The following is a 22,083-nucleotide window of genomic DNA, read 5'->3' as shown; positions in this document are numbered from 1 at the left end:
AGCAGCAGTAAATCAACTGAAACAGCAGGTCATATACCAATCGGTGAAATACCAATTGCAAAATTTGAAGAATGGAGTGTCACATCACACAACAAACAGCCTAAGCTATAAAAACAACTGCCAGAGGGTGGGTGAGGCTTCACAAATATCCCCATCCTAAACAATGACACCCTCCGACATAACAGTGCAGTGCAAAAGACAGGGCTGAAGCATCAGCATCAGTCTTTATCCACTGGGCACGCTAAGGTGATCAGTCTTGGTTTCCTCCTGAGCTGCCCATTATTACAGATGCCAGTCTTCAGCCAATGCGATTCACTCCAAGAGATGGCTAAAGGCACTGGACAATGCAAAGACTCTGGGTCCCGACAATACTCTCACTGCAAAACTGAAAGCTGGTGTTCTCGAACTTGCTGTACTCTTAACTCAAGCTGTTCCAGCAAAGCTGTAACACTGAAATATATCGGCAAATGTGAAAAATTGCCCAGGAATGTCCTGTTCAAAAAAGGCAGGATTATATGTAAGCAGGCTGAGTACAACTAGATGTCCACTCTTGATTATCGATAAAAAGATGGAGGGGTGGCAATGTTGCTACCACGTGGCAGTGGATCAGCAACAACCTACTCACTAATAGCAAATGAAACACTTAAGAGGCCCCATCTTCCATTTAGAGCAATGACTAAGGTTCTGCCCTTTTGACCACTGGTGCCAGTATGAGGTAGAAACCTTATTATAAACTAAAGTGATGTTAACACAAGCTGCACATGAGTGCAGCTAACTCATTCTACAAGCGACGGTAATCAGTCTGCTTTGACCTAGTGGAAACCATTTAAAGTTCAATCTTATGTGGAAATTAACATACTGATTGTACTGGAGCTCCATTTTGAAGTATAGAAGACAAGTCAAACCAATATGACTCAATTGCCAATTTAACTTTGCTTCCTGAAGCTTGGAGCCTTTGAAGGGGGAGGGTGGGGGAAGGATTTGGGGACCTCAAATAAACCAACAGCAGACCAGAGATTTTGAGATGTTTAGCCCTCAACCCCAAAAATAAAAAAGGTAAAGAAAAAGCTGGAGCTTTATTTCTGAATGACCACCTGCAATCACTATTTGTACCTGAAGATTGTAATCAGATTCCAACAAATATTTGGCTGGTTTTGAGATTTATGAAGAATGACTTTGGTTTGGTTCAGACTTGTCAATTTATAGATCCATCTCAAAATGTCATCACTAAGATCTTGTGGGACATCAATGGTGTCAAATTACATCTCCTGACAGTTCCCTGCTGACCCTCTTAATTTCAGAAAGAGTGAAGTGGTTAAAGAATTGTGAAATTTCCGACAAAGTGGAAGTTTTGCAGCAGCGATTGTGTGCAAGTAAAATATTTCTGACTGTACTTCCCATTGTGAGCCTGAGTTCTCTATGAACATAAGGAATTGAGTCCATGGGGACATTAAAATTACCAGCATCAGCCACGTGAACAGAGTCAGCAAGGGATTTGCGTCACTTTGAGCGCCTACAGCTTTCAAAGACTCTAAAATTGCACAGAAATTCTCAATTCTCCACTGAGATCAGCAGAATTCCACACAAAACAGTGCGGAGGTTAGGGGAGGGTTTTGTTTGCAAAAGCTTTGTTCTGTATTTCTGGCTACAATGATTTGATGTAATTTTTTTTGTAGAATAACTGAAGTACGTAGAAAATTAAATGATTATATATTCAATCTCTTTTGTACAACAATCAAGGAGTTGGATATAGTTCTTAGGGCCAAAGGGGTCAGAGGATATGGGGGAAAAAAAACAGGAACAGGAGAGTGAGTTGGATGATCAGACATGATTATATAGGTGGCTCCGTGGTAAACACTGCTGCCTCACAGCAGTTTGATTCCACCCTCGAGTGACTGTGTGTGGAGTTTGCACAATGTCCTCATGACTGTGTGGGTTTCCTTCAGGTGCTCCAGTTTCGTCCCACAGTCCAAGAATGTGCAGGCTGAGTGGATTGGCCATGCTAAATTGCCTGTAGTGTCCAGAGATGTGCAGGCTAAGAGTCAACCACAATTGCTGTGGGTCTGGAATCACATGTAGGTCAGACCAGGTAGAGACAGCAATTTCCTCCCCTAAAAGGAGATTATGAACCAGATGGGATTTCCCAATAGAATCATGGTCATCATTATATTATAAACTCCAGATATTTGTTGAATTCAAATTTCACTATCTGCCGCGGGAAACTTGGGTCCCCAGAAGATTACCTGGGTCTCTGGGTTAACAGTCCAGTGACAATAGCACAAGGTCATCATCTTTTCCTTAAATGTATTATACTGTGAGCCCCACTGACAATATTTAGTTGTCAAGGTAATTCCACACACACACACACACACACACACAAATTATTCACCAAATATTGCCCAATCATTGAATCCCATCTAATTTTGGATATTTGCACTGAGTTTTGTAAGCACGGATTGTTTGAGAATCTGTTCAATTTTGTATCAAAGGGATTCTTAATGGGTATATTGCCCTGTGAAGATAGGTTTGTGATAGACACTGGTATATCACACCAAAGTCATGAATGGACCTAAGGGCAACAACTTTAGTCCTGAAATGTACCCAGTCTATGATTACCCTGTATAGTTGAGGTATCCCAGAAGTCATGCAATAATGCTAAGTGATTCTGAGTGTGCTAAGAATTATGCTGACAACCAGTTTAGAATTGTTGGTCAGCATTATTGGTTGACAGTAGTTTGTAGACAGAAAGAACATGTACAAACATTGTACCTAGTTCAACTTTACAAAAGTGCGTGGAAATTCTTTCACAAAATGAGTGGTGGGTGCTTGGAATGGATTGCCAGTGGAGATGGTAGAAGCAGGCATTAGCAATGTTTAAGGCGTATCTTGATGGACATGTGAATGGGAAGTGAACAGAGGGACAGAAACCATGCATGGGCAATAAGTAGCAGGTCTAAATAAGGATTAGAATTGGTGCAGGCTTGGTGGGCTGCCTTTGCTGTATTATTGTAAAACAGGTGATGGCCATGCTTTGGTTCATTTCTCATGGCAAAACCTTGACCAGAATCAATCTGCCTAGTTTAAATTTTAACAAGAATTGGAATTTAACTTTCATCTAACTGGTGATTTCTCCACAGCAATGTTTCTACCAGTCATCTGTCAAACAAATACCCTTTTCATACATCATATTGAAGTTATTTTCTTTCTCAGTTAGTATTTCTTGTTGACTGCCCTGATAAATGCCAGATAAAAAGCTTTGTCTTGTTTCATGATCTGGAGGTACCAGATTTAGACTGGGTGGACAAAATTAAAAATCACAGCACCAGGTTATAGTCCAACAGGTTTATTTGGATGTACTAGCTTTCGTAGCGCTGCACCTTCATCACTACCTTATGAAGTAGTGGCACTCCAAAAGCTAGTGCTTCCAAATAAACCTGTTGGACTATAACCTGGTGGTGTGATTTTTAACTTAGTCTTATTTCAGTAATATTCACATTCTGTACTACCAAATAACTACTTGTATACACTGTTCTAAGACAGTAACAGGAACAGACCATTCGGCCCCTCGAGCCTGCATTGACATTCAATAGGATCATTGTTGATCCAACAGTTCTGACGTCCACCTTTCTACCCCTTCCCCATAAGCCTTGATTGTCCTACTGATGAAGAATCTCGGAGATTCTTCAATCATGATGTGATTCATGAAGGAAACAAGAAATAAACATCTCTCTCCCAGTGAGCAGTATATTAAAACATCTATGATGAATCAACATGTTAGTAACAAGAATTGGCACTGTGACAAATGATTAACTATGAATAATATCTGTGTTCCTCATGTTAGATTAATTGAAGTAGAATTTCTTGAAGGCTTGCCATCTTTGGTTACCTTACAGCCCAAAGGATCATATTTTGAATGTATTCAAAGGTAGAACTCCCAATATTTACATTATGTCAATGTGGCACAATGGAGGGAAATATATTGGCCTCAAAACATTTAAGCTGACATTAGGTTGTCAAAATTAATGGTCTTAAAATTTGAAATTAATTTCAAATGCATTGTCGAAGAAATATTGCTTCATAATAATTGCCGCATTGATTCGGCTCAGATTGATGACTAAATCACAAGGTAAAAATGCCTTTTGGGAATGTTAGTGGAAGAATGTTTAACACACATGCTACCTCGTATATTTTTGCGGAAGTATTAATGGAATTGGTCGCTGCAAACAAATTAATGACCCTGTTAAGAGAGCAAAGCGATTTATTTGATGTGTGCATCAAAGGGTTGTATAATAACGTTGGAGACATCAATTCACAGTTTCTAACTTTTAATAGGCCAATCATACTACTGCTTCTTTTAATGGGCAGCATCACAGAAATTCTCTATGACTCCAAAAGTGCAGTAAATGGGATTAGTGTCGTTTGGTGTTTGTTGATCAGCAGAGAGATGGTGAGCTGAAGAGCCTGTTTCTATGCTGTATGATTCTATGACTCTACACCTGAAATACAAATTGAAAGATGGCCAAATCCAACTGAAATGAAAGGCAGATCAAACCAAATTTCTGATTGTGAAAGGAAATTTAAAATACATTTCAAACGTTGGGAACACAAAGGAAAATTCAGTTTTTAGTTCAAAAGTTATTGGAGTTATGCATTAGAATAGAATGAACAGTCATTGAAACATACACTAGGGATAAACAGCCAGTCAGATTCTTTCACAAGAGGGAAGAAACTTCCTTTTTAGAAATTGTTGATGGAATGTGGGCATCACTGTTTAGGATGGCATTATTATCCATTCCTAATTGCACTGGAAAAGGTAGTGGCTAAGCTTTGATTAGATTCTCTACAGTGTGGAAACAGGCCCTTCGGCCCAACGGGTCCACACCGAAACTCCGAAGAGTAACCAACCCACATCCCTTTTCCCTCTGACTAATGCACCTAATTGACAATTTAAGCATGGCTTAAATTCATCTAACCTGCGCATCTTTGTGATGTGGGAGGAAACTGGACCACCTGGAGGATACCCACGCAGACAGAGGAAGAATGTGCAAACTGCACACAGACAGTCATCCAAGATTGGAATCGAACCTGGGACCCTGGAGCTGTGAGGCAACAGTGCTAACCACTGAGCCACCGTGCCGCCCTGAAAGCTTCTTGAACAGTGCAGTTCTTAGACTGCAGGACAAACAGCATTAATAAGAAAGAATTTCCAAGCTTCTGAACCAGTGACCAGAAAGGAACAGCAATATAATTCCAAGTCAGGATGGTATGTGACTTAAAGGGAACTTGCAAGTGGTGATGTTCCCATGCATCTATTGCCCTTGTCCATGTCGATTTGGGGGTTTGGAAGGTGCTATCAAAAAGGAGACTTGATGAGCTGTTGTAGTGCATATTGTAGATAATACACACTGCTGCTTCTATGCCTGAGTGGTGACAGGTGTGAAGGTTCAAGATGAGTGTGGCTCCACTAAAGTGGACTGCTTGGTCCTGGATGGTGCTAAGCTTCTTCAGTGTTATTGAAGCCGCACACCTCCCAGCAAATGGAGAGCATTCCATCATATTCCTGGCTTGTTCCTTGTAAATGTTGGACAAGCACTGGGGATATAGGATGTAAGTTGCCACAAAAGTTTCTAGCCTCTGACCTGCTCTTGCAATACAAATATTATAAGCTGGCCCATTCCAATTTCTAGAGAATGGTAACACCATATATTTGATGATAATGGGTGTTTAGATGGTGGTAATGCTGAAAGTCAAGAAGTGGTGAAATTCTTTGTTGGAGATGATCATGGTCTGGCTTTTATGAGGCACAAATGTGGATCAGAAGACAGAATTAACTCCTTATAAAATTGGTTTATTGCTAGAGCCTGATTACTTTTCCTTGTCTTTAAAAAGATTATTTTGTTTTGAACTTTTGTCTGCTTCGTTATCAAGATGATTAAGTGGATGCCTCCCTAATTTATACGGAGCAGGTTTTATGCATAAAAGAGGTACTTTAGCTGAACATGCAATAAATCTAAAGTATTTAAATGCAATCACAAGAGGAATGTGATATGTTTAATTAAATTTAGCAGCTACATTATCTTCAAATTGACTTTATTTCGATCAGTAACTCAAATTTATAATTACGTTTTCCACAAGTGCTAGAAATTGCACTGAAACAATTTTTTTTGCCCGATATCATATTTTAAAATTTCAGATCTCTGCGGGGAGGTATTTCACATTAACATACACGGCCATCTCCTTCCTCATCATCTGTAAATGTGTAATACATACAGTTGATTCCGATATAACATGATAATTGCATGCTCATGCAATCTTGTGGATAAGAAAATCACGCAATAACAGCGCTATTTAAATTAATGGGGTCGGAATCGCGTTATAACCGATACAGGTAAGGGAAGTTTACATTCTGCAAATAATGGTCTAAATTCTTCAATCACGTTAAAGCCTATTTGGATTGAGGAAATGGACATTGTAGCAGAACCCACTGTCAAGTCATAGAATCATAGAGATGTGCAGCACGAAAACAGACCCTTCAGTCCAACTCGTCCACACAAACCAGATATCCTAATTAATCTAGTCCCATTTGCCAGCACTTGGTCCATAACCCTCCAAAGCCTTCCTATTCATACACACATCCAGATGCCTTTAAATTGCTGCAATAGTATCAGCCTTCCTCTGGCAGCTCATTCCATACACGCACCACCCTCTGCCTGAAAAAGTTGTCCCTTAGGTCTCTTTTGTATCTTTCCCCTCTCACCCTAAACCTATGCCCTCTAGTTCTGGACTCCCCCACCCAAGGGAAAATGCCTTGTCTATTTATCCTATCCATGCCCCTCATGATTTTATAAACCTCTCTAGGGTTGCCCCTCAGACTCCGATAACCCCAGCCAATTCCGCCTCTCCCTACAGCTCAAATCCTCCAACCCTGGCAACATCCTTGTAAATGTTTTCTGAATCCTTTCAAGTTTCACAACATCCTTCCGATAGGAAGGAAACCAGAATTGCGAGCAATATTCCAAAAGTGGCCCATCCAGTGTCCTGTACAGACACAACATGACCTCCAAACTCCTGTACTCAATATTCTGACCAATAAAGGAAAGCATACCAATTGCCTTCTTCATTATCCTATATATCTGCAACTCCACTTTCAAGGAACTATGAACCTGCACACCAAGGTCTTTGTTCAGCAACACTCCCCAGTACATAACCATTATGTGTATGAGCCTTGTTCTGATTTGCTTTCCTAAAATGCAGCACCTCACATTTATCAAAATTAAACTCCATCTGCCACTCCTCAGCCCATTGGCCCATCTGATCAAGATCCCATTGTACTGAGGTAACCTTCTTCACTGTCCACTACACCTCCAATGTTGGTGTCATCTGCAAACTTATATAAATGATGAGAAGTAGTGGACCCAGCAACAATCCTTGTGGCATACCATTGGTCACAGGCATCCAGTCTGAAAAGCAACCCTCCACCATCACCCTCTGTTTACCTTCAAGTCAGTTCTGTATACAAATGGCTAGTTCTCCTGTATTCCGTGAGATCTAACCTTGCTAACTAGTCTACCTTGTCGCACACCTTACTGAAGTCCATTTAGATTACATCCATGACTCCACCCTCATCAATCCTCTTTGTTACAACTTCAAATCAAACTTCCCAATCAAATTCATGAGACATGATTTCCCACGCATAAAGCCATGCTGACTATCCCTAATCAGTCCTTGTTTTTCCAAATACATGTACGTCCTGTCCCTCAGGATTCTCTCCAACAACTTGCATTCCCTGGCTTGTCCTTACCACCCTTCTTAAACAGTGGCACCACATTAGCCAACCTCCAGTCTTCCAGCACCTCACCTGTGACTATTGATGATACAAATATCTCAGCAAGGGGCCCAGCAATCACTTCCCTAGCTTCCCAGCATTCTAGAGTACACCTGATCAGGTCCTGGGGAATTATCCACTTTTTTGCATTTCAGGATATCCAACACCTCCTCCTCTGTAATATGGATATTTTTCAAGATGTCACCATCTATTTCCCCATATTCTATAACTTCTAGGTCTTTCTCCACAGTAAACACTGATGCAAAGTACTCGTTTAGTATCTCCCCCATCTCCTGCAGCTCCACATGTCAGCTGCTTTGCTGATTTTTGAGAAGCCCTATTCTATCCCTAGTTAACCGTTTGTCCTTAAAATGTATTTGTAAAAACCCTTTGGATTCTCTTTAACCATATTTGCCAAAGTTCTCATGTCCTTTTTCTCCCCCTCCTGATTTCCCTCTTAAGTATACTCTTATTGCCTTTCTGTTCATCTAAGGATCTGTCCTGTCTATACCTGACATTTATTTCCTTTTTTTTCTTAGCCAAAACCTCAATTTCTCTAGTCACCCAGCAGTCCTGACATCTACCAGCCTTTCCTTTCATCCTAACAGGAATATACTTTCACTCGATTCTTGTTATCTCATTTTTGAAGGCTTCCCATTCTCCAGTCATACCTTTGCCTGCGAACATCAGCTCCCAATCAACTTCTAAAAGTTCTTGCCTAATACCGTCAAAATTGGCAATCCTCTAATTTCGGACTTCAACTTTTAGATCTGGTCTATCCTTTTCCATCACTATTTTAAAACTAATACAATTATGGTTGCTGGCCCCAAAGTGCTCCCCCACTAACACCTCAGTCACCTGCCCTGCCTTATTTTCCAAGAGTAGGTCAAGTTTTGCACCTTCTCTAATAGGTACATCCACATACTGAATCAGAAAATTTTCTTGTAGACACTTAATGAATTCCTCTCCTTCTAAACCTTTAACATTGAGGCAGTCCCAGTCCACGTTTGGGAAGTTAAAATCCCCTACCATGACCAGCCTATTATTCTTACAGATAACTGAAATTTCTTTACAAATTTGTTTCTCAATTTCCTGCTGACTGTTAGGAGGTCTATGATAAAATCCAATAAGGTGATCACCCCTTTCTTATTTATCAGTTCCAACCAAATTACTTCCTGGATGTATTCCCAGGAATATCCTCCCTAAATACAGCAGCGATGCTATCCCTATCCAAAAACAAAGCACTCCCCCTCCTCTCTTGCCTCCTTTTCTAACTTTCCTATAACATTTATATCCTGGAACATTAAGCTGCCAGTTCTATCCATCCCAAAGCCACATCTCTGTAATTGCCATGATATCCCAGTCCCATGTTTCTGACCATGCCCTGAATTCAGCTGCCTTGCCTGTTTGGCCTCTTGCATTGAAATAATGCAGTTTAATTTATCAGTCCCAAGTTGTTCTTTGCTTTGTTCCTGCCTGTCCTGACTGTTTGATTTGCTCCTTTTCCCAGCTGTACCAGTCTCAGATTGATCTCTTTCCTCACTATCTCCCTGTTCCCCCCCAACCCTCACCTTACTAGTTTAAATCCTCCTGAGCAGCTCTAGCATATATTAGTCCCCTTCCAATTTAGATGCAATCAGTCCTTTTCGTTCAGGTCACTTCTCCCCCAGAAGAGATTCCAATGATCCAAAATTGTAAACCCTTCTCCCCTGCATCAGCTCCTCAGCCACACTTTCATCTGCTCTATCCCCCTATTCTATCCTCACGAGCTCTTAACACTGGGAGTAATCCAGATATTACTACCCTCGAGCAACTCCTCTTTAAATTCCTGTCTGACTTTCTATATTCTCCCTTCATAACCTCAGCCTTTTCCCCTCCTAGTTCGTTAGTTCCAATGTGGACAATGACCTCCTACAGGCTCCTCGCTCCTTTGAGAACATTCTGCACCCTCTCAGAGAGACCTTTAAACCGAGCACCAGAGAGGCAACACAGCATTCTGATTTTTCACTACTGGCCACAGAAACATCTGTCTGTGACTCTGCCTACAGAGTCGTCCCCCTCATTGCATTAGAGCCAGCCTCGATACCAGAAACTTGGCTATTTGTGCTGCATTCCCCTGAGTCCATCACCCCCTACATTTTCCAAAACAGTATACTTGTTTGAGATTGAGATAGCCACAGGAGACTCCTGCACTACCCGTCTCCCTCTCCTGGAGTTAACCTGACTAAATCTGCAGCTTTTCTCCCCTTCTATAACTGCCATCCATTACACCCCTATCTCTTCTAAATTCTTCATTGCCTCTAACTGTCACTCCAACCAAATCATGCAATCTGATTGGATTTGCAACCAAACACCCAGACATAATCATCAGTAACATGGAAACTCCCCCTAAATTCTCATATCCAACGGGAAGAGCATATCAATCTACTACAGGTCACCATTCCTCCTTCACAATGTACAGACCTGGAAAATACCACCGGCTTATTGCTCTAAAAAGACAGTGCTCCAGCTAACTTCATATTTATGGCATATATTCTAAAAATATAATCAAGAAAGAACCCACTCTACTTACTAGTGTCAACTTACAGCAAGGTTACATGTGAAAATAAAACTATGCACTTATCTGTTTCTGTGCTGTGAGGTCTCCCATGTAGGTTCCTCCAAGGTCAGTTGTGAATTTTGCTGTTTGTTAATTTTTCCTAGATACACTCCTATGTCCAGGGATACATGAACCCAAACAGCAAGTGCAATAACTATGCAGATTCACTGTTGTGTCAGTTAGCAGTGTAGGTTTTTCTCTGTTTCTCTCACCTGACCATGTGATCACTGCCTTTTGTATGTCTTCCTCCTATTAAAAGTGCTATCGGTTTGTTCATTTTCCCCCAAAGTTCAAAAACAATATATCAGCATCAGCATATAAAACAGTAATTGCTGCTCCTAGAGTTCAAGGAAATCACCTCCAACTCCTAAAATACCTTAAAAAAAGGAGCAGCTCTTACAGCCATAATTTTTTTCCTGTCCTCCATCTTGTTTACCCAGAATCCTTTGTGACATCAGCAGAAACTATACAGTCACCAGGTTTTCCTTCCATTACAAGTCCATGTCAGGAGTGCAGGAACATGTCATAGTGCGTATCGATAACAACTTAATCTGTATATCCCTCCTCAGTAAACAATTCCAGATTCTCTGTGCCCTCAGAAGAAATTCCTTCTCATCCCTGTCTTAAATGGGAAACCACTTATTCTGAGATTGAACCCTCAATTCTTAAAACACTCCCACATGGGGAAACAATCTTCATGCATCTATTCTGTCAAACCCCTAGGAATCTTTTGTTTCAATTCTTCATTCTGCTATACTCCAAAAAAGTACAGTACAGTACAAATTAATCAATTTCAATCCATAGCCAGGATCAACCCAGTGAACCTCCTCTGATTGCCTCCAAAGCCAGTATATCTTCTCTTCAATAAAGGAACCAAAATAATTCATAGTATTCTCGGTGTAGTCTAACTAGTGCCTTGTATTGTTTTAGCACATCCTCCCTATTTTTAGACACCATTTTGTTTTAAATAAAGGCCAACATTCTATTTGCCTTCCGTATCACCCATAGAAATTGTCCGCTATATTTTTGTGATTTATGAGTTATTCATGATTTAAACTCTTACGAAGAATGCATGATGCTTCTCCAAATGATGAGGCAATAACAATAGCTTGCATTGTTTTGTAAGAGTGAGCAACAAATTGCAGTGATACCTGAAAGCATTAGAACTTCACTTTCCAACTGAGATATTTTACTCAACAAGAAGTGAGAATTCCATGCTGGGGCAAATTATATTTCTTCCAAACATTTGGAATGAACCTCAGTTGGTGGTGCAATCGTAAAATTAATAACCCACACTGTACAAAGCACCATGCAAAATCTCCATAAGGAGATTGATATAAATGTCATGAGGGGCAAATTACATAATTATCCTTGAACTAACAGTATCAAAGCATATTCATTGTTCATTTATCTCATTTAGTTTGTGGAACCTTGTTGTGTGCAATTAGCTGCTGTATTTGACTACATTACAACAGTGAGTGAATTTCAAAAGTAGTCTATTGGCTGAGAAACACTTTAGAATGTCCTAAAATGAGTAAAGTCTCTATATAACACAACTTCTTTCCTAAAGTAGATAATCGTTTTATTGGCTCAGCATACAAACTACGAACCTTTGGACAAAACAAATCAGAGGCAAAAAAAAGCTCAGTTCTTTCTCAGACACTGCTACATTTCCATTGCTTAAGGCCTTCATTGTTTTCATAATGAGGAGAATCACAGCTGCTTTAAGGAATAATTGAGTAAATTATCTCAGTTGCATGTTGAAAATTGACTCAATTATCATGGATTGTTCATCAGTGTCTGTTGACATAAGCCTGAAATGTTTTCATGACTAAATTATTGCTCATGACTAGTTTCACAACCATTCACTATCACAGTCAGATGCCTGCAATATTTCAGGGTTATGAACACCTAACAGTGGGAATAATGGAAAAGAAGGATAATGACATAAGTGAGAAAAAGGGCTGTTGGCGAAGTTATCTGGAAGATTTGCCTCAGTGTACTGGCACTGAGATCAAGTGCAGTGAAAAAAAAAACTTTGCATTGGGAATTCTTAAGCTCATTATTTTAGGACATTGTGTGCATGGATTAATGTCTTCTTGTTATAAAGGATTTATTTAGTTGAAGGAATGTAAATGTAAATTTTATGAATGATTTACTTCAATATTGTGAAGTCTGCAATAGAGACAGAAATTTATTTTATCTTGTACCTGTCTGGGTCCTGAGATATGCCAGGAACTGTGTAGGGAAAAGGATGCTGGGCATTTTTTTGGCATAATTTGGCACAGTGTTGGCAGAGGGGCCCTATAAAGAGCATAAGGTTTGCGAGGGCAGCATAGAGGCATGAGAGGCTATGAGTTGGCATGGATCCAGCATGGAAGGTGTGAAGGAGAAAAGTTTGAGGAATGTGTTTTTTTAAAAAACTAAAAACTTCATCTCAGTGCCAGTACATGAAGGAAGATATTCCACAAACCTCACCAACAGCCTTCGTTCTAATTTGGGGTCACCCAGACTTCTTGCCAGGAAAGCCCATCATCCAGAAGGAAACTCCAACCTCTGGGTCCCCTTTCCTGGGTCAGATTTGCAGACCCAGGAAATGAGGTGGCTCGACACTCGCAATACACAGGCGAACATCTAAGCCAAGTGTTTGCAGCCAGCCCGCAAGCTGTAGATAAGCTGAGAACTAAAAAAAACACTAAGTTACCATACCTCTCTTTCTGCCTTTGCAATTATATTATCACTAGGGCTCAGTGGTTAGCACTGCTGTCTCACAGCACCAGAGACCCAGGTGAGATTCCACCCTCGAGTTATTGTCTACACATTCTCTCAGTGTCTGTGTGGGTTTTCACTGGGTGCTATGGTTTCCTCCCACAGTCTAAAGATATGTAGGTTAAGTGGATTGGCCATGTTAAATCACCTATTGCATCCAAGGATTGCAGGCCAGGTGGATTGACCATGGTAAATGTGGGGTGACTGTAAAGTGCTAGGGCTGGTTGGGCAGCTTTATCTGTATAGTGATGATTCTATGATTCTAATGTCTCAGCCATAACATCCTTATTGCTCTTCTTCCCTCATGTTCTGAGTCTGGGCAACCTCTCAATGCCCTGCCTCGAGCCCACTCTTTCACTCAATACTGATCCTCCAGATCCTAGCCTATGAATGATGTTCAGGTTCTATGTAAGTTGCACATTGAAAATTCTTACCTTCGACTGAAAAGCTTCATATGCTTTTTTCCCATCCCATGCCCAGCTTCGTTTGGTGAAGTAATTTACTGTTGCAAATTCAATCAGAGCAGAAAAGACAAATGCGTAGCACACTGCTATGAACCAGTCCATTGCAGTGGCATAAGCTACTTTAGGCAAGGAGTTCCGTGCACTAATGCTCAATGTTGTCATTGTCAGCACCGTGGTTACACCTGAAGAGAAAGAACAAAAGGGTAGTGTCAACAACAACCACTTGAATTTAGTAACACCTTTGTCATAATAAAATCCACCAACTCACTTCACAAGTTGGTGTCATCAAGACAAAATTTGACACTGAGTCACAACCATACTTAATTGCAGTTCAGAGGATAAAGTATTGAGATAAATCAAAACATTTGGAATTTTTACTGTATAATTCAGAATGATTAACAAAGATGAAAAATACATTTATAATAATCACTTTCCTCTCCTCTTTTCGTGGAAAATAATGTTGATTTCTGTTTTGGACCAAACCAGACCCCCATGAAATATTCTAAGAACGTTGTCTGGACTCTAACATTTTCCTGTTTTTAAAGGCAAATATGAATGTCTTTTCCCAATGGAATGTGACTGGTCAAACTACTCGACATAAGCAAAACACAATATTATTTAAACACTAATTGAAAACAGTTGGCAACTAAAGAGAGGAATTTAGAATAACTTAACTCAAGTGGAAAACTTAATAGAACAATAGATACCACAACTATTACTAATTAACTGTTCCAAAACAATAACATCCCATAAACACACCCCTTGGCAAAAGAGGGAAAATTCAGGCAGATTCTCACATGCAGTTCTCCAATCCAGGAAGGAAAAAGTATCAAGAGAAGAATCAGAGAGAAGTAGGCAGGAGACATTCACTGAAGCTTCCAACTCTGTTGCGATCCCAATAGCTTCTGATGCTACCGGCAAAAAAAACCCTAGATATCTGGATCAGTCAGTGCTAGCCCCATCCATTCAGGCTGTTTTAAAAAAAAGCCCAAGGCCTACCAAGCTGTTTACTCAAGTAGTCTTCAGTAGCCAGCTCTTACCTCTGCCTTACAACCTCTCTTCAAAAAACAGACAAAATAATCTCTTAAAGTGACAGCATCATCACAATTTCTTCCCAGAGTTTCATTCTATTGGCACCAATTTGTCTCCTATCCCCCATTCAGGGCAACAAAGTATTGATGATAGATTCCTCAATCGCAGGGTATATTGCCACTTAACCAGCCTCCTCATTATCTGATATCCTCACAGTGGCACTCCAACTGCAATGTTCACATAAAGGATGTTATGAATGGGTTCCATTCCTGAGTATGTTCACAAGTCAATTTGTGCACAAATTGGAACACATTACAGTATATTATAAACTACTGGTTCATAAATACAAGCAAATTTTCACACATTGGAGCCTTACAGTGAAGAGTAATATGGGATCTCATTTGTAATATGAGCATTCATAAGATGGAGATCCCATGGAACAATCTAAGCCCATGGCACAAGCTGATGACAAACTCAGAACGTTGAAGTGGGTTTGAAACGGTGATATTTATAGTCTGTGCAATTCAGCTGGTAACTGGGTTAATGCAGTGCCCCATCAGGCAACTTGAAAATATTGTTTTTAAAATGCAAACTGAAAACATTAAATAAAGCAGAACATATGAGCTTTTGCTTTATGATACCACTGTTGCCATGACTAAAGCTACCAATCATTTTATTGTGGAAACATGGTTCAAGTCAATAAATAAAATATTTTGTTCTGTTTCCAAACTTTTTTTTTATCCTTTAGTACAAATTGAAACTTATTTTTTTCTCTTTTATGAAAAGCTGGTTATTTTTGTCTGAGGGATGCCAACAGATTAATTCTACAATGCAACATTGGAACATTACATATGGTTCAGTATTTTCTTTTTGAAGTAATTTGTTCAAATGATATATACATTGATAATTACATATGCTTTATACTGAAAAAGATGTCAACGTTTGCAATCATAGAATTCATTTTTCTCCAACAACAACTTGCATTTATATAGCCTTTAATATAGTAAACTGTTCACAAGGTAATACAGTGCTTAAACAATGTTGAAAAGGAGAAATAAGTTGTCAAAGCTTTTAGGATTAGTGGTGCTGGAAGAGCACAGCAGTTCAGGCAGCATTCGAGCAGGAAAATCAAAGCTTTTAGTCTTGCACTCATCAGGACAAACACAAAAATACTAAATTTCAAACAATTATATCAATTTATACTACAGGATGAAAGGGTGCTGACTGATTGGCACTTCTGTTTTTCTTAGAGAGTGCAAAACAAAAAGCTTCAGCAACCTCTGTTCTTTCAGCAATATCATAAAATATCTTATGAAATTCAAATATCCCAACACTGAGCAATAACAGAGCAAATACAGGATTCTGCAGAGAACATCCAATGATTGAAGTATGATGGAGATTTGAGTTAGTAAAAGTGTGATCTGTTGCTAATTTCTCCTGGATCCATAACAGAAAACAGCCACTGAACACAATCAGTATTGGCTTGACATCCTGGTGCTGCCACCAGCAGTAGTTCTACATTGTGATTTAACATTACTGGCTTGTGCTCACCTTCTGAGACAAAGCAAACAAATTTGTAATAGTGATTTTCTGAATGAGCACACAAAGGTTTCAGGGATTCATTTATGCTATGCAGGCATTTGATAGAAGTAGCATTATGCATGTTTGGAAATTACTTTTACATTGCAAAATAGGATTCAAAACAATAATGATCATAAACACACTGAAGTCTGAGACACATGGGAACATATCCTGAACTACTCAATATACAGATTAAAAGACAAATTACAAGAAATATGGTTTTAGTTAAGTTTGTGTGTCACATATATTAAATGATAAATCTATATTTATTTTTAAAACACTGCTTGTTATGTTTTAATTTATATAGTACAAAAGTAATTCTTGCACTCTGAAAGCAGCTGCACTTAGAAGGTGTATGTTTTAGCAACCTTGCTTAAGCTATACCCCTTGACCCGACTCACCTTCATTGTAATCATGGTGCTCTACTTGGAGTGCAGGCTGACAGAACTTTGTTCAGAAGCCTCTAAATATCTCAGTATGCTTATTCTCAGAGTTCTTGTGGTTCAGTAGGGAGTCTTCTTTCCTTTGAACTAAAGGTGCAGGTTCAAATTCCACTCTGTACTAATGCTCAGCGAAGGAGTATCCATTCAAATAAAAACTAAATTTCAGTAGATACTAGTAATCTGAATCAAACACAGACTGCTAGAAAAACTCAGCAGGTGGAACTCAGCTTTGAAGAAGAATCATACTAGATTCAAGACATTAACTCTCTCTATCTCTTTTGCCGCAGATGCTGCCTAACCTGCAGATTTTCTCCAGCATTTCCCATGTTAGTTAAAAGGATTATCTGTGACTAGTTCAACCAGCTTGGTAATCAGTCTGATAGTTCCCCACTACTCTCTTAAGTGGGAAAAAAAGATACATGAATATAACAAACAGCTCAAGATTGTTGAGGCATAGTAATGTATTGAAATGTCAGTTGGATAAAAGTGTTTTTTCTTCCAAGAATAAAATGGTGGGAGATCAGGCAGGATCCTGTACAATTATACACTGGCCTATCTGATTTCCCAGCATAGACTGCTCTCTAGGGAGCCCCACTACTAACAACTTCCATATTTCACTTTGTCAGGAGGAGAGTGGTGTTGAAAGTCGGAGCTGCAGTAATAGGGACGAAATAAGATGCAGAGGAAGACAGCACCATTGGGTGCAATTAGAGTTACCTGTTCTAACTTGTTTTATTGTTTTTTTTAAGAATGGCAGTTTTATCATATGGTAACAATAATTCAAAATCTTGTACGTCTTTCTGAAGGATGGTCTGAATAATGATACAAATTATAGGTGAGAATGTTAAGACTGAAATGTTTTCTTGTATTCCTTCATGGGATTGAGATATTGCTGGCAGTTGGAACATTTCGGTGCTCACCTCTACATATGCTTGAAATGAATGGCTTGCTTGATCATTTCAGGGGACAGTTTAGAGTCAACTGCATTTCTTCAGTTCTTTATTTATTCATGGGATATTGCTGTTGTTGGCTAGGCCAACATTTATTAACCCACCCTAATTGCCCCAGAGGAGGTGATGGCGTGCTGCCTTCTGATTGCTGCAATCTTGCGATGTCGGGACACATGCATTGTTGTTTGGAAGGGAGTAGTGAGATTATGTCCCAGTGAAGATGGTCTTGAGTCAAAAGGTAAAGGAAAGGACAGCAGGTTTCTGTTTTGAAAGGACATTAGCAGAGCTGATGGGGCTTTTGCAACAACTGCTGACAATTTCACAATCCATGCCAGTGAGACATGGAAGGAAGACAGCAAAGGTGTAACATAAGCTGAATGTCTTTCATCAGTCCAGCCTACTTAAGATCGCCAACATCGCATGGAGACAGCATTGCCAACAGAAGAATACTACAGAGGAAAGGTCAAAGGAGCATGAGGGACATTGTAACAGAAGCACAACTGATGCTCGCAGGACAGGACTTTCACGTCCCAGATATATGCCCCACCTGAGTAAAGGTTTAATGGGCATGGTCAGAAGAAGAGGAGGAAGATGGGGGCTAGCTCGCCCAAGAAGAAGTGATGAGGTATATTTAAGGAGGTCCTCCAAGAGTGGGATGCCACCTGGATTGAAACAGAAAGAGATTGTCATGGACCAGAGCTATTGGTGGAGTCATTCTACCCATTGGCCTACATTGGGCCAAGGAGCTAAGTTTTAAAGTGAGGTGATACTTTCAGGGCATAATTACTGAGATGAGCTTCAAAATGCTAAATACGGTTCAAATCAACTGAATTTAAAATGTCACCATTGACCACAGAGGAAAGTGAATCCATGACCCAAAATGTTCATTCATCTGGGCCTTTGAATCAGTGAAATCCAGTGTCATTATCACAACACCACCATCTCCCCAAAAGCAAAGAACAAACAGCAACAAAATTAGTAAATATTGCCATATTTTCATCAGTTATTTTATAACAAAACCTCAATTGATCATTTGACCTCAGTGAAGTGGATTTCAATCTGATGAAAGTTGTCTATACTTACTAACGATAATGGTTTTCATTTGGAGCAGCCTTATTCAGTTGCTACTGGACAAAAATGCATAGCACCTTACTGTCTATAATTTTATATCTACAATCTAATTATTAAGCATTTAATCTCATCCTAGAAGCTATAAAGATGACCAGTGTATGGTGTGGAAATGCCACATTAGAATACTCTTTTCAGATTAGAGTCTAAACCAGATAGGATAAAGATTTGCTTAGTGTATCAGAATCATCATGGATAGGTTTACAATGGCAGTGTACCTGGTTTACAGATGGTCCCTCACTCCAATATACTCTTGGAATAGTGGAATTTATTTTGCATTCAATCTTTGCTTGAAATAAAATGGCAGTGGGTGATACTAATAGACCTGGCAATAATTTCTTATTGGTGTAAGTCATTTTCTGAAAAACACTAGTAATGAGAAGGGTATCTCACCACCAGTGGATGTGAAAAGGATTTCTCTCAGGCGTCAAACATTTCCTGGTACCATCACAACACCCTTTAAGAATCTTCTGGTATCTGAATTTCTCAAATACTTAAATGTATCTTGACATGTTTTCAGTTCTGCAAGCACTCATCGACGTTGGCATTGATGATAATTCTCCTTTATTGTAGTCAAAATCAACAAAGTTCAACAACAAGTGATTAAATCTTCTGGATGTGGGATCCTCTCACTTAGCTCTCAAAAACCAGTTTGACCCAGTTCTCAGGCACGCATGAAGCAGGAATAGCCTCTGTGCATGCCTCTGCTATCATGGTATTTCTGCCCCACCCCTTTACTGAGTAGAAAATATGACACTTAGCTGAATGGGTTAATTTGATGTTAATTTATCTTACTTCCCTTTAGACACCACGCACCAGACACAGATAACATTGGGAGATTAATTGTATTATTGCTCTAAGCGACATTACTGCAATTCAAATTTGTTGGCTGCTCTCCATCAAAAATAATTGAGTTGCATAGCCATACAGTTTGGTATTATTAAAAAGCCTGCGTCTTCGAAAAGATTAACAAATAAAATGAAAAGTTAAAGATTTAAACAGCTTAAGAGTTTAATCAAAATTAAACTGTTTATTCTTTGCACGTCAACATCTTCGCAAAATATTGCAAACTTTTCGAATAACCACATTCTTCACAGCAGTTATAATTAAAGAAAAATAGCAACTTAATTGCTGTTTAAGCAAAGCAATGGTAATGTAAGATGCAAATCTGCTAATCAATCATGTTCACAGGTGCACCTTGATATTTAATGTTTAGCATCAAATATTAAAGTTCAGACGTTTCAGATTTATATTTTTGCTTCAATGTTTAACATATAAGTTTAATCTTATCTCTGCATGTTAGCATGATACTTCTGTTAGCAAAGTTACAATAATTGGTCAGTTAAATACTGTGACTTCTTGAATTACAGACTTCAGCTGTTGCCATCACCATTTATGTTATGTCACAAGGACACAGCTTGAATTCATTTTTTTTCTCTCTGCTCTTACTTTAAGGACCATTGGTATCATGCCCAAATTCTTCCCTTGATGCCCCTTAAGCCCCTGGTTCTTTTCAAGGTGTGAAGTTCGGAATACTGTCCATTTCTTTGGTAACCTACTCCAAAAGATCTTAAGATATAGGAGCAGAAGCAGGCCATTCAGCCCATTGAATCTGCTCAATTGTATCACGGCTGATCTTATTGCCCTCAACTCCACTTTTTCCATTGAACCCTTGATTCCCTTACAGATTCATTTAGGTGCAACACTGCTACACAGTGTTACACTGACAGTTGCTACAGAAAATAACAGCTCGAGGACATGATGTGCTTGGACAGTGATGAGAAGATATTTGACCACAGATGAATTTTCTTGGGTTTCTCTTCTGCTCCCAGTTTGTGCACCTTAATCAGGATTTCAGTTGTGCTTGTGCCAAAGTGACAGCAGCAAAGCCAGGCAATGCTCTAAGAAAACTTACCCAACATGGCTTCCACAATGATCATGCCCAATTCTGTTCTCAGTTCCCATTTGTATATGTTCACCTTCCACCTGATAGTGCTAAGACATCTTCATGACAGTTCCCTTCTATAGACAAGGCTACTTGGTGGTAGAAGCCAAGGCTACATAAATATTTAGGAATAGTTGATACATGTGGTTTAAGTAAAGGGACAAAAGGGAAATGATTACAATCAGATATTTTACATGAGAACCTCTGCATATGTACATAGCTGGTTAAGCCACTTTCTAATCTCTATGCCAATATAACTTCAGCCATTCTCATACCGTTTCAGATGAGAACAGCTATCTCCTTATAAATCCAGGTCCAAAGGTGGTCAGTGTGACAACCTTTCCTATATCCTCAGGAGTATTAGGTCTTAAATTATTTTTTGTAAGGTAGATTGCAAGTGGACTTGAGGCTTGAAAGAAGCCAAGACCCAGGCTTCAAAAGAATTAGCTGGATCCATGAAAGCAGCATGAGTTTTAATTAAAATGAATTGAGATAAGAAATCAAAGGATCAATGGGATCCATCAAAGATGATAAATGGAAACTAGTGACCAGAAGTTCAAGTTGCATTAATACAGTTAATCTTGAAGCACAAAATTGAATAATACATAATAACACAAAGGTGGGACGCTAAGCCCATTATGCTTGTGTCAATGGATTTGTGCACAAATAATTTCCTACATGAGGGTTTCCAGTTTTATTGATGCATTCAGCTGCACTTCCAAGCAGATACCATGTATTTTCCCAATAGCTCGGAGAGAAATTGAAGGGTGATCTGGCCTAAGTTACTGGTATCTTTTATTGAATACATCAGACATGTCATTAGAAGTCTATTCCATAATTACATATCGAAATGCAAATCAACACGGTGAAGGGAATCAAAATAACAGACTACAATATTGAATTTCACTATCCTGCATGATCAAGCTGTCTGCACTTGCTGAGGTTTACTCTTGGGGTTGGAGGAAATTACTGTTCCATACAATCTGTCCTACTTATATATGTTATTGATTATCTCATTTTAATGTTGAATAACTCTTACATGAAATTTATTCTGCTTGCTATATGCACATGCAGTCACGGAGGAATCATCACAAGCAAGGTACATACTTTGAACTTGGAAGAGTTATTCTGTGCTACACTGGGTGAGCACACATTGAAAAGTGTAATGTTCCAACCACATGAAAAGATAGCGGTGTGATTCAGCAGAAAGGCAAAAAAGTGAGGAATCAACACTTTGGATAAATGACAATTTTTCATTTGAAAGCCAAGGTGCTAACGTCTAGATTTTGTACTACTGATGTTATTTACACCTGAAAAAAAAATAGATGAAGGATTTTATACACAAAT

The 22,083-nt window shown here is 39.3% G+C and overlaps 1 protein-coding gene across 1 annotated transcript in view; it reads right to left on the bottom strand.

The window, feature by feature from the left end:
• gabra5 (gamma-aminobutyric acid type A receptor subunit alpha5) overlaps nucleotides 1-22,083 on the bottom strand; it is a 117,668-nt gene that overhangs the window by 481 nt on the left and 95,104 nt on the right. The window contains exon 8 of the mRNA XM_060826998.1: nucleotides 13,628-13,839. Within this exon, the coding sequence (XP_060682981.1) occupies nucleotides 13,628-13,839 (212 nt within the window). The remainder of the gene's footprint in view (nucleotides 1-13,627; nucleotides 13,840-22,083) is intronic.

Source organism: Hemiscyllium ocellatum, chromosome 6 (assembly GCF_020745735.1).
Source record: "Hemiscyllium ocellatum isolate sHemOce1 chromosome 6, sHemOce1.pat.X.cur, whole genome shotgun sequence".
Lineage (NCBI taxonomy): Eukaryota > Metazoa > Chordata > Chondrichthyes > Orectolobiformes > Hemiscylliidae > Hemiscyllium > Hemiscyllium ocellatum.
The sequence above is the reverse complement of the archived record's forward strand: the minus strand, read 5'-3'. Positions and strand labels throughout refer to the sequence as shown.